The 11,510-nt window shown below is 41.2% G+C and overlaps 1 protein-coding gene across 1 annotated transcript; it reads right to left on the bottom strand.

Annotated features, from left to right (window-relative positions):
• Nucleotides 1-5,386: 5,386 nt before the first annotated feature.
• nfil3-6 (nuclear factor, interleukin 3 regulated, member 6) lies at nt 5,387-9,299 on the bottom strand. The gene is made up of 2 exons (XM_014996488.2): nt 8,916-9,299; nt 5,387-8,094 (listed from the first exon to the last, which is right to left on the bottom strand). Exon 2 carries the CDS (start codon nt 8,007-8,009, stop codon nt 6,834-6,836), a length of 1,176 nt encoding a protein of 391 aa, XP_014851974.2. The 5' UTR covers nt 8,010-8,094; nt 8,916-9,299; the 3' UTR covers nt 5,387-6,833.
• Nucleotides 9,300-11,510: the final 2,211 nt, after the last annotated feature.

Here is an 11,510-nt window from a genome sequence, read left to right as displayed (position 1 = left end):
TCTGTGTAAGGTTGTCCGGATGGATGAAGCCAGGTTGCTAGTCCATCACAGGGCAGCTGTTTCCATCCACCTGCATTTTAAGCAAACTTTTAAAATGTTGCCAAAAAATAAAAAAAAACAAAAATGCAATTAGATATGTTTCCCAAAAAAATTGCTGAAGTGAATCAATCAGGCTACACAAAGTGTGATTTTGTCACATTGGACTTAGAAATTTCTCCATGTTTTGTGCCTCTGGTGAGGCCCAGACTCTCCATTGAATAGGAGCGATCCTCCACTCCCGTCCAGCCTGGACTGCCTCTTGCCAGCTACCGTTCTGTCCTCTGCGCTGGAGTTTTGGACTTTCTCAGAGTTTCTAGTCCTTGGTAAGGAACAGACCATCTAGTGCAGAGGTGTCCAAAGTCTGTCCTCGAGGGCCGGCATCCTGCATGTTTTAGTTTTCTCCCTGGTTTTACACACCTGCATCAAATGATGGCTCATTAGAGGCCTAAGGAGAACATTGACTTGCTGAGGAGGTTGTTGCTATCACTAGGGAGAGAATTAAAACACGCAGGATGCCGGCCCTCGAGGACCGACTTTGGACACCCCTGATCTAGTGGATGGGAGCGTTCAATATGTTGCAACTTCTTCGGCAAATGTGTTTCCATCTCTTCCTTTTACTTAACTTTCTTTCAAAAAGTCAAAAGCCTACTCAAGCAAACGTAAAAACTTTATTTTCAGAAAATCAGGTAACTTATTTCAAATTTTGCTGTTTCCGACAACAGTTTCTGATGCGACACGTTAAAATGTGTGTTAAAAAAGAACAACCGTGCCAGAGCACGATCATTCCTAAGAACAACTTATGGTGTTTTCACACCTCAAAAGCTGGTTTTCTTGGTTCGATTGGGAATGGTGGGGAGGGGGGAGGGAATTGCTACATTTGATACATTTTCAGCTGGTTCACTTTCACACTGCACTGTGTCAATCTAACCAAACCCTCTGAGCAACCTGTTTACCCTGTGGTGGTCAGCCTACGTGTGAAAATGAACTCTCATGTTTCTTGAACAACTCTTGCACAACTGGAGTCCGATGAATCCTGGCATTGACAGTTTGGAAAATACCAATCAGAAAAGAGAAATTTCTCTGGCGTAGTGAGTGAAACTCCATATTTTCAGCTCGTCAGCCGACTTCATTCTTTGGGCTGAACCGAGGCCTGACCAACAGTAGCAACCTCAGATCACAGCACGGCCCCCACAGGCTCACGCAGTAGGAACTGAACTTCATCAGAACAGGGTAAATCTGGACTCATCTGACCTTCTTTCATTGGTCCAGAGTCCAAGCTTTATTCTCTCTATCGCAGATTGAACCCGTTGCCCCCTGATAAACCTCCCTTATCAGTGGTTTTCTTAAGGCTGCACAGCCTTTTAGGTCTGGCTGCTCTTCCTTTCACTTTTTCTGTTGTTTTTTTCTTTTTCTTTTTTAAACAATCAAAGGAAATCACTGTCAGCACTATGACCTATTTAAACCAAAATAAATACTCAAAAAAGGATGAACACTCCTTTAGAAGCTGTAAAACACAATTTTACACTTTTATAGGGACTCAATAAACGTTGTGTTTATGATGACGAGCCCTAGAGGAAGTAGAACTAGCACGTGCCAGAAAGAAAAACAGTGTTTCTCAAAATATACTCACTATGATCAAATTGGAGAAGTTAAAGTGGTTTTGTCGTCTCTAAACACTACACTGGGTCTGCTGATGGCAGGTTTCTCCTGGATTACCTCATCCACAGTTTGAAATAAAGACAGTCACAATCATCTTGTTGGTATATCTCTCACATTCCCTGCACATCCCAGTTCTCTTATTGCTCTTTTTCTTTGCAGGAAGAACAAATTGTGGTCGCTCATATAAAAAAGAGGTTAATGAACTGCCTAAAAAAATCATCTGTTTGTTGTGAGGGCTGATTTGAAGACCCTTTTAAGTCTAACTAAATGAACTTAGCCGGACTTTTAAAGTGACATACCACAAAACTGACACACAAAAAAAATCTAGATATTTCTTCTTTTTTTTTTCCACAAAATTTATATTGACAATCCAATGTTACCTAGGAAACATATCTATTACTTTCCAGTCTTTTTGTAAAAAATATTCTAATTCTCATAGAGATTATGGGAGAGAATATGGTGACGGAAAAGGAGTTTAACTAAGAAAACATTGGTCTTCATTTCATTATTCAGCAGTAGTATTGCAATTATGTCCTGAAACTGTACAGCCACAGACAAAAACATAACCTGTTAGAATAGAGGGGAAATTGTCAAAATTTAAAATATTTGTGTGCAAAATTGGCAGAGCAAAGAAGGTACCTAAAAACAAAATGTTGAAATTTATGTGATTTTTATTTCTTTGATCTTCAAATAGAGCACATTTATGTTTGTGCTTTTAATGGGATTTTAAAACATGGGAAAAGTTCTTTTGCAAAGACTATTCCAAAAATCAACTTCCAGTTAAGTAAAAAAAAAAACAAAAAAAAAAACTAGTGCTCGAGTCGCGTTTCATGCCGGTGCTGCTGGAAGTGGCCTACACAAAGAGCAGGGGGCAGTTCTTGGAAACATTACCCATCTGTGTTTTAAACACTATCCATTTTGTTTTAGCTGTTATCCCTCACAGTGGCACAAAGGGGATGGAATCAGAGAAAAATACTCCCTCCTGGAGAGGCAACAAATGTACGGTGTGAGACCAATCTGCTCATTGATTGTTCGGGATCTGCGAACTGCCGCCACGTAGCCGCAGGAAGTAAAGAAGCACAGCGGCTTCACTTTTCCGGCAACCGATTTAGTGGTTACCCAGTTTGGGTTCTTGTTCATGGAACAATTTCCATGCATCCTCAGACAGCAAAGTGGAGGAATGTATGGTGAACTGAGTCCTGCATCCTGAACGGAGGAATCGGAAGCTATTTATTTATTTATTTATTCGATAACTGCATCATTGGTGGCGGTAAAAGGGGAAGTGTTGTACAAAGTCAACTTTTTTGTGATTATTAGGTTGTTCCCTCATCAAAAACATACCTGGAGTGTTGCATTGATTCTTTCCTGCATGTTTGAGAAATCCTCTCCATGGCAACCATTCAGCTGCACAAAACACTTGGGTAGACCTAGCGCCGATTTCGAGAATAAAGCTCCTCCTTCGAGCTGAAGTTTCCAAGCAACCACTCCTCCTCTCAGATCCTTTAGACTAGCCAGCAGCAATTAGCATACTTCTGCATCTAGTATAGGAGCTACTTCTCAGTGCAACTCTGGTAAAAAATGTTGTTAAAGGATTAATAGAGGAACCATGTTGTGATGACCCCCAGAAGGCGGAGTTCCAAAAATAGCAGGAGTTTCTTAAAGAGACAAAGGCCCAATTTCAAGGTGTTAAATTACAAAGTCGGATTTGTTTTAAGTCATATTTGATACAACTGAAGGTGACACAGTGACTTGACTGTGTTATAAAATGGCACTATGTGCCTGAAAAACGCATAACACCATACTGCCTCTTTAAAAGTGAATAAATCGTACATTTTTTGATAAATATTTGAATGAATACTAAAGAAACATTTACCAGTTGTGTACTTGTTTTGTTTGTTACATGTTGTTTTTATTTCAGTACTTTTTCTGTTTCTACTTGAAACAAACCAGTCGTTTTCACGTCTGAGGTGCATTTTATTTATTTATTTCTATGCTCCATAATCTAAAGGGTAACCCCATATTCCAGAATTAAATATTGATCCCAATTCCTTTGCACCTCTTTGTCTCCTTCTGTAGGAAAGTGGGGGGGCAGACAGTGCAGAAGGAGCACACCCATTGGCTGTGAACTTGGGTTCCCCCCCACCCCCGCCCCTCTCTGTCTCTCCTCCTCTGCATCAGTCCCTCTCTATTGGCTATCCATCCTTATCCCCACCCTAACCCGACGATCACACACACACACACACACACGCACACACACACACACACACACACACACACACACACACACACGCACACACACACACACACACACACACACACACACACACACACACACACACACACCCCTCCATGCTTCTAGCTATGTCTGCAAGCGTTCCTATGGCAACTGTCGCACTGCCTGCCTAGCAACAGGCTTTATCCTTTCATTGGAAAAAAAATGAGGGGGGAACAGAATAAGCATATGAGGGGGATGTGGGGGTTGCAGCTTTTTTTTTTTTTTTTGCTTTGGGTGTGTGAGGATGGTAGTGTTCCAGCAGCGTGTTGCAGTGGATCCATTGAGTCACTCCCTTCTACACCTGCAGCATTAATCATGCTTAAAACCCTCTGATAGAGATTCTCTTCTATTATTAAACATATAATAGTGCATATCAAACTGGTTAAATTGTTACAAAATGTATCAAAATAACCAAAAAAATTAAAACAGCTTATTAGACTGAATATTCTGCATTTTTCTTACGTAGCTGCAACCTATTTATAGAAAGGAATCCGTTTTTGCTGCGTCTTTATTTATTGGCTCTACATATTATCCTAATAAGGAATTTCTCTAAATAATGCCACCTTCCCAAAATAATGGACAAAGTCATTTTTTCCCAAAAGTGATTTATATATATAATTTTATTTTTCCCTAAATCATATTTTGGCAAAAATTGACTTAGGCCATTATGTTAGGGAGGTGGCGATATATTATATATATTTTTTTTTACTTCTTATTTGTCGCCACATGTTTATACTTTAAGTGGGAGTTCTTTTATCAAACTTATTTTGGTTAATGAGGTTCAAAATGCTAATAAAAAAAATAAATAAAATTCTTTTTTTGCCACTCAGATGCTGGTGCACCATGGCAACGCTAAAGGGAATATCATTGCTGCCCTCTGCTGATTGCCTTGAGACATTTTCTTCACCTTCGAGGTTATGGTGGTATGCAATCTGGAGTTTCCTGTTTAAGAGTCAGTACTGTTTAAAGAACAACAAAAACAGATCAGAATTGTGTGGGAGTTTGCAAAAAAAAAAAGTGATAATTTGAGAAACTTTCCCAGAAGTCATTGTTCACACCATCCACACAAACTCTCCTCCAGCTGGTGAAAATCAATGTCTTCTGTTCTGAGGGTCTGTAACCGGGACGGTTGAGTAAAGCAGACACTCATTTCTGTCTTTGTCTGGTTGGCAGTCGGCCTGCATCGCCTCCTGCAGAGACTGTAAACCTGCCAAGTGTGCAACCTCTCCTCACTTCCTGCATCCGTCAGCACTTGTCAGCCTAAATCTTTACCTTTACACAGCATCATAGACTCTTGTGGTTCATTCTTTCAGGGTCGCTGATGCCTTTCGAAAGGGGTCAGAAGGCGAGGCTGAATAGAAACACGATCCCGCAGCGCGATCCTTGTGATTAATTCACCCTGACAACACAGAATATGTCAAATCCGTTTATTGTTTTTAAATATGAAAATGCACAGAAACACAGTGGAGACTGGATCAAATGGTAACAAAGGAATGGGTTAAAAAAAACAAAAACACACACAAACAAAAACTGTACAAGTTGCGGTGTTTGTCCTGAAGCGAATGTTTTACCGCGTAACAAGTCGGAACAAACCTGAAGACAAATGTTTCAGAAAGCCTCTGGGCCGTGTGAGGAGTTGTGTTTTTCTTTCTACTAGTTAATTTAATCTCATGGTGCATTCACTGTTTGTGTCTGATTGTGCTTTACAGGCCTTTAATAGAGTGGTAAATAAAACCGCCTCAATTACTTCATCTACCTTCGGCATTGTCGGGCGATAGTGTGAAGCCGTCATTGACTTCCTTTCCATTGACCTTATAATTGCGCAGATTGAAATTATGAAAATAAATTTGCTTACAGAAAACAAGCCAATTTAAGAAAAAGAAAAAAAAGCTAACGACAGGAAGTGGTAGGAAGATGATGTTTTTGAATGACTTGTTGCTCAAACAAACTGATCCATGTGTGATTTCAGCTGCGTTTCTTAATTAATGGAAACGGCGCAATTGCAAAATTGTGTTCTTTCGACATTAGCAGAATATCGACAGAGTTTTACGCACATTTGTAATGGAAATGCGGCTCGTTTTGTGATGTGTGTGTGTGTGTGTTGTTTGCTGTCACAGTGTTTTACTTTGCATACACAGACAGATAAGACTCACATTTATGAGCAACGGAGACGGGACATTAGATCACAGCAAGTTGTTGTTAAACAGCAGATAATACGAGTGTTTAAAAGACGTAATATATCAGACTCTGGGCCAGTTCACCATCTCACCACTTTGTAGCCATACTGTAGCACATGTGGTCATTGTGTCCCACCCTACCATTTCATACCCATAAAAAAAACCAATCGGTACTCAGTTAATTCAAGAAAGTTAGATAATTTTGTCTGTAGTTTCATAAATTATGTCATAAAATGCTACAATTTCACATCTAATTTACTTTATTTAACTTTATATTATGTCCTGAATGTAGGCAAAACAATCCTAAGCAGCCTTCTGTTGATAGATAACCTCATTTTCTTTTAAGAAACATCGAGTTCAAATGAAGAATAACTTTAAATTGTCGAATCTTGTGCAAAATAACCCCCAGGTGGGTACAAATAAACAAAATATCCTGCCATAGACGACACCATTTTGTACCTGATTTTCCTTTTCTTTTCAGGTATGAGATGATCCAAAACACAATTGTATGAAATGGCAGAGAGGCCAAATGATGTAACACTCTGTACATTTGAGAACAACGGAGAACTATTTAAACATGAGTCTTTCTGAATGCCGGGACAAGCCCTATATTGCTGTTTTTCTCTCCTAAATGTTCTTACAAGTCCGTGCATTAGCGCACATCGTCAAACCCCCTCTGTCCATCAGTTGATTTTGGACATGAGCTGCTCTGTGAAAAGCTTCTTCAGCTGAGCCACCTCCTCAGAGAGGGAGCTGAGCTGAGATTTCAGGTAAGTGTTCTCATGCTGATACTGGACGTCACTTTGTCCAGACGTGGGAGGAGAATGGAGGTTACAGCCGGCAGCAGAAGTACCATAATGAAGAGTCTGTTTCTCCTTCCGGCATTCCTCCCCTTCCAGTTGCTGGACCCAGGAGCCGGGACAATGCGCCGCTCCTACTTCGCCTCCGCTCGGCCCTTTCCCGGTCTCCCGAGGGTTGCGTCTTACGCTGGCATTGTCACAACCGATGTCCAGGCCCTCCCCACTCCCGGGGGTCTTGAAACGTAGCTTGTGTGGAAGGTTTTTCATCGCCTCTGCTGGGTCCGGCTTCCCGACGGTGAGTGCCGCAGGGTGGTGGACATCAACCGGTGACTGCTGGAGGTCATAAGCCATCTCTTCCACTCGGTGCGGTGAAAACTTCCCATGGTCGCCGAAGCGTTCATCAAAAAAGATGGGGCTGCCCACGCTGGACCCTCCTGGCGTAGAAAACCCAGAGTCCTCTGAGATGTTGCCAGCCTCTCTCGAGCTCCTGGTGCCTGCCTGGCCTAAGTGGTTGTTGGGATTTGAGCTTTGAGGGCCTCCATCAGCTCTGTGGGGATAATATTGGGAAGTCAGGTTTGGAAGATTGTGTTGAGGAGCTCCAGCAAGCGGTAGAATCTGTGTGTTGGACGGATCTTTAATCAAGCCGAAGCGGAACTTCAGAGCCAGGAGCTCCGCCCTAAGCCGGGCGTTCTCCTCCAGCAAAGCGAGCACCCGGCTCTCCAGGACCATGTCGTTCACACGCCGCTTCTCTCGAGAACGTTTGGCCGCCTCGTTGTTCTTCCTCCTTTTGTCCCAGTAGCTTTCATCCTTTTTGTCCTGGGGGATGAACTCGCGCTTGCGCCGGGCGGTGGTGGCAGCTGGACTCTCTTTGCGCTTGACTGCAGAGGTGCGACCCAGCAGGGAGCGGGCCAGCAGGTTGCTAGAGGTCAGTATGGACACGGCTTCATCTGTGAAGGACAGAGGACCCTCAGGTCTGCTGGAAGGTGCCGCACTGGGTGAATCCACTGTCCGGAGAACGGGCAACTCCTGCCCACCCTGGGACTCCTCCTCAAACATCATGCCAGGAACTGACAGCTGAGGGCTAAATGGACTTCGCTCAACTCTCAGGAACTCTTATAGCTGGAAAATGCTGCAGCACTGCCACCTAGTGGTGAAAGAAGAGAATTGTACTTGTTATGCAAGAGTCATTACAACACAATATTATGTAACCCTATCACATCTCTGGAATAAAATAGGAGCAGCTTGTACCACCTCCTTACAAGCTTCATTACCTGTCCAATATGAGGCAACACTCAGATGTAGTCATCACCCAAACTATTTTTTGGGGGAGGGGGAAGGTGGAATTCACACAACTCTTATCTCCATACAATAAAATAATGTGTGTGTGTGTGTGTATATATATATATATATATATATATATATATATATATATATATATTTTTTTTTAATTCATGTTTCTTTAGAATTGTAATCCACATATCATTTCGAGTCTTGAGTGTAAATCAGGTTAATCGTTATCGTCAATGAACCAGAATCACGTAATTGCTGAGCGGTTTCCGGTCGGTCTGCGCTCATCGTGGCTCTCTGTCCGGCACTGCTGACCCACATGTCTCAGTAACAGGAACATACCGATCTCACGTCGCGCCACTTCTAACTACACCTGAACTGACTGTGCATCTGTTTTCGCGCCTCGTCACTGAAATCTGACACATTTCATCCGCAGATTCGCTCCGCTCAAACCGGTTAAAGGGAGAGAAAAAAGAAAACAAAAAAACAATAAAGTAAGGCGTTTCAACTTTTTGAAACAGTCCGGGAAAAAAGAAAATAAATAAAAATCCAACGCATTTTTTTTAACGCTTGGATTTGACGTTTACAAAATGTGAATGAATCATCAAGTTAAAAGTGAAGGTTGTTGAGCAGAAGATGTCTGAGTGATTCAAATGGTGAAAACAAGAAGCAACCTACCTGAGTTCAATATCCAGTCCTCTCGGAATAACGTCCTCTTAAATCGTATTTTTTTTCCGCCACTCAGAAAGAAACTGCTTCCTCTTGCCTTCCACTCCGGTTAAATAAAGCAGACTCACTCAGCGCAGTTACTTAATATTATTATTCACCGGCGTGGAGCGCCTCCACTCTGCTCTACTTGGAATGCCGCAGCTCCTATTTGTAACGAGGAGTTCACCTCGGGTCGGAGCCTATCCTCGCCTGAACCAGCGGGACCCTGCGTGCGTGTGTATTTGTGTGTGTGTGTGTGTGTGTGTGTGTATTTGTTTCTGAGTCCGCCTCCATCCCGGACCCCTCGCTCCCTTCTCTCCCACCCCCCTCCGTCCTATCCACGCTCACATATCATACCCCTCATCACCGCCATCATCATGGTCGTCATCCGACCTCACACGCCACGCCCACTCTGATAATCCTGTCGTAACAGTTAGATAATTTAGCGCCTCTTGCTCTCTAGAAGGGAAGACCGAAGAGAGAGAGAGAGAAAGTGGGGCCGCAGTCTTAACTTTTTTGGAGTCTTTCTCAATCCATCCGACTCAGCAGGTTAGGACTTATCACCCGAAGGAACCAAGGTGGCTAATTTGTTGTCTAAACAGAAGAGTTTGACCCTCAGGTGTAACGTACTGACCAAACGTGGTCGGCAAAAACAGGTGAAATCTGGAACTTCCGGAAAGACGAGGACGATTTCGAAGTGACTTGAATAAATGGGAAATGTGCTAACCAGGTCCATCTGGTTAGCACATCGTGTGACGCAAGGCTTCCTCTTGCATCAACATTTTATGGTGCAGGAGGTTATTAAAATGGGTTTATTAGGCCTGACATACTTGGAGCACCAGTCACCACATTTGTTGGCACCCTCTGGTTTTCAAAAGACTTAAAAGAAGTTAATCTTTTGTTGCAGTTGATTAGTCCGTGGGGCGCCAAGTGTAAAAATGGAGACCCAATTTTACACTTTTAGCCTGCTGTAAAGCTACACAGTAAAAAAATGAACATATTTTTGGTTTATTAATTCTGTCACCGAGAACGAAAATGTGGGTGATCATTTTTCAGTCATATTTTCACCATGTTATTCATACATTTAGAAATGCCATTGTTCCAAATTAAATATTTAATTCACAAGCTTTTTATTTAGTTTACAATCTAAACATTTAGCTTTCAAATTAAATATTTTATTAGGAAACCAAATATTTAGCTCAAAACTAAATATTTAATTCCCAAGCTAATCATTTAGTTTGTAAACTAAATACTTAGCTGCCTAATTAAATGTTTAATTTGAAAGCTAATTATTTAGTTTCCAATTTAAATACTTAGCTTACAAATTAAATATTTAGTTAGAAAGCTAAATATTTAACTTTCAAAATAAATATTCACTTTAGGTTGCAAACTAAATATTTAGTTCCCAACTAAGTCTGAGATAGATATTTCGTTTACAAACTAAATAGAGGAGCCATGTTGTGATGGCTTCCTAGATGCCATCACAAAAACGAATGCTTCAGTAAGAGCATTCGTTTTTAAAGAGACAGAGGCCCAATGTCAGGGCGTTAAATTACAAAGAAAAGCTTCTTTAAAATTTGATACATACATTTTACAGCATTTTTATAATAACTGAAGTTAATATAGTTACTTGATTGTGCTATAAAATGTGGTTGGACAACACATAATACTGTCTCTTTAAGAACCTTTAATGTTTTTTTTTTTTTTTTTATGACATTTGGCTTCTTCCCACTGGAACCTTTTTACTGAATGAGAAATGCTTCCTGCCTGGCCGAGCGATTATTCATAAGCACATAGTTTTTTTTTGTATTTATCAATCATTAGCTTGTGTGTAGTAAAAGTAGAAATGTCGTTTGTAAATGAACGCATTCAGCACAGATTCACTACTAATATAAAACAAAGTGTGTATTTGTCAGTCGGCTGCCTTTATCTGTTATTCGCTGTGGTTCCGGTGGCTGATCAGTTCAGACTTAGAGCAGCAGCTGACCGAACCTCAGTGTTCAAAACAGCTAACTCTTCCTTTATTTTGAGCGGGAGGACGGCGGCAACACGTGAGTCGGAGCAGGTCGAGAGTTTTGACCGTAAGCCTTAACTGACCTCCCTTTTTTTTTCTCCTGCAAACATTTGTGCAGCATCCCTGTGTGTGCAAGAGACAGTGAACTGAAGGGACTTTATTATATCATACATGTAAACGTCCTGAGCAAACAGGCTCAACTTGATACACTTTGAGCCCCTCGGCCCCTAACTGTTTGGTCACCTATTTTGTCTGATAGAGACTGAGGCCACTGCCTACCATCATAGTGATCCTTCTGCCAGACTCTAATGTGGAATTTTCCACCTACAAGCTGCAGCAAAACTTCAATGACATGGCTTAATTTAGGTGAATTATCAATTAAGACGATTACAGGAGTAGTTCTATTTAAAAAAAAAAAAAAAAAAAAAAAAAAAAAAATATATATATATATATATATATATATATATATATATATATATATATATATTTATTTATTTACATGTATTTTCCATTGTTATTTGGTGTTGGACAAACAGAAGTCAGACGTTAGA

Source organism: Poecilia mexicana, unplaced genomic scaffold, assembly GCF_051168715.1.
Source record: "Poecilia mexicana isolate PSO_F unplaced genomic scaffold, ASM5116871v1 scaffold_8, whole genome shotgun sequence".
Taxonomy (NCBI): domain Eukaryota; kingdom Metazoa; phylum Chordata; class Actinopteri; order Cyprinodontiformes; family Poeciliidae; genus Poecilia; species Poecilia mexicana.
This window is presented reverse-complemented; position numbering and strand designations above follow the sequence as displayed.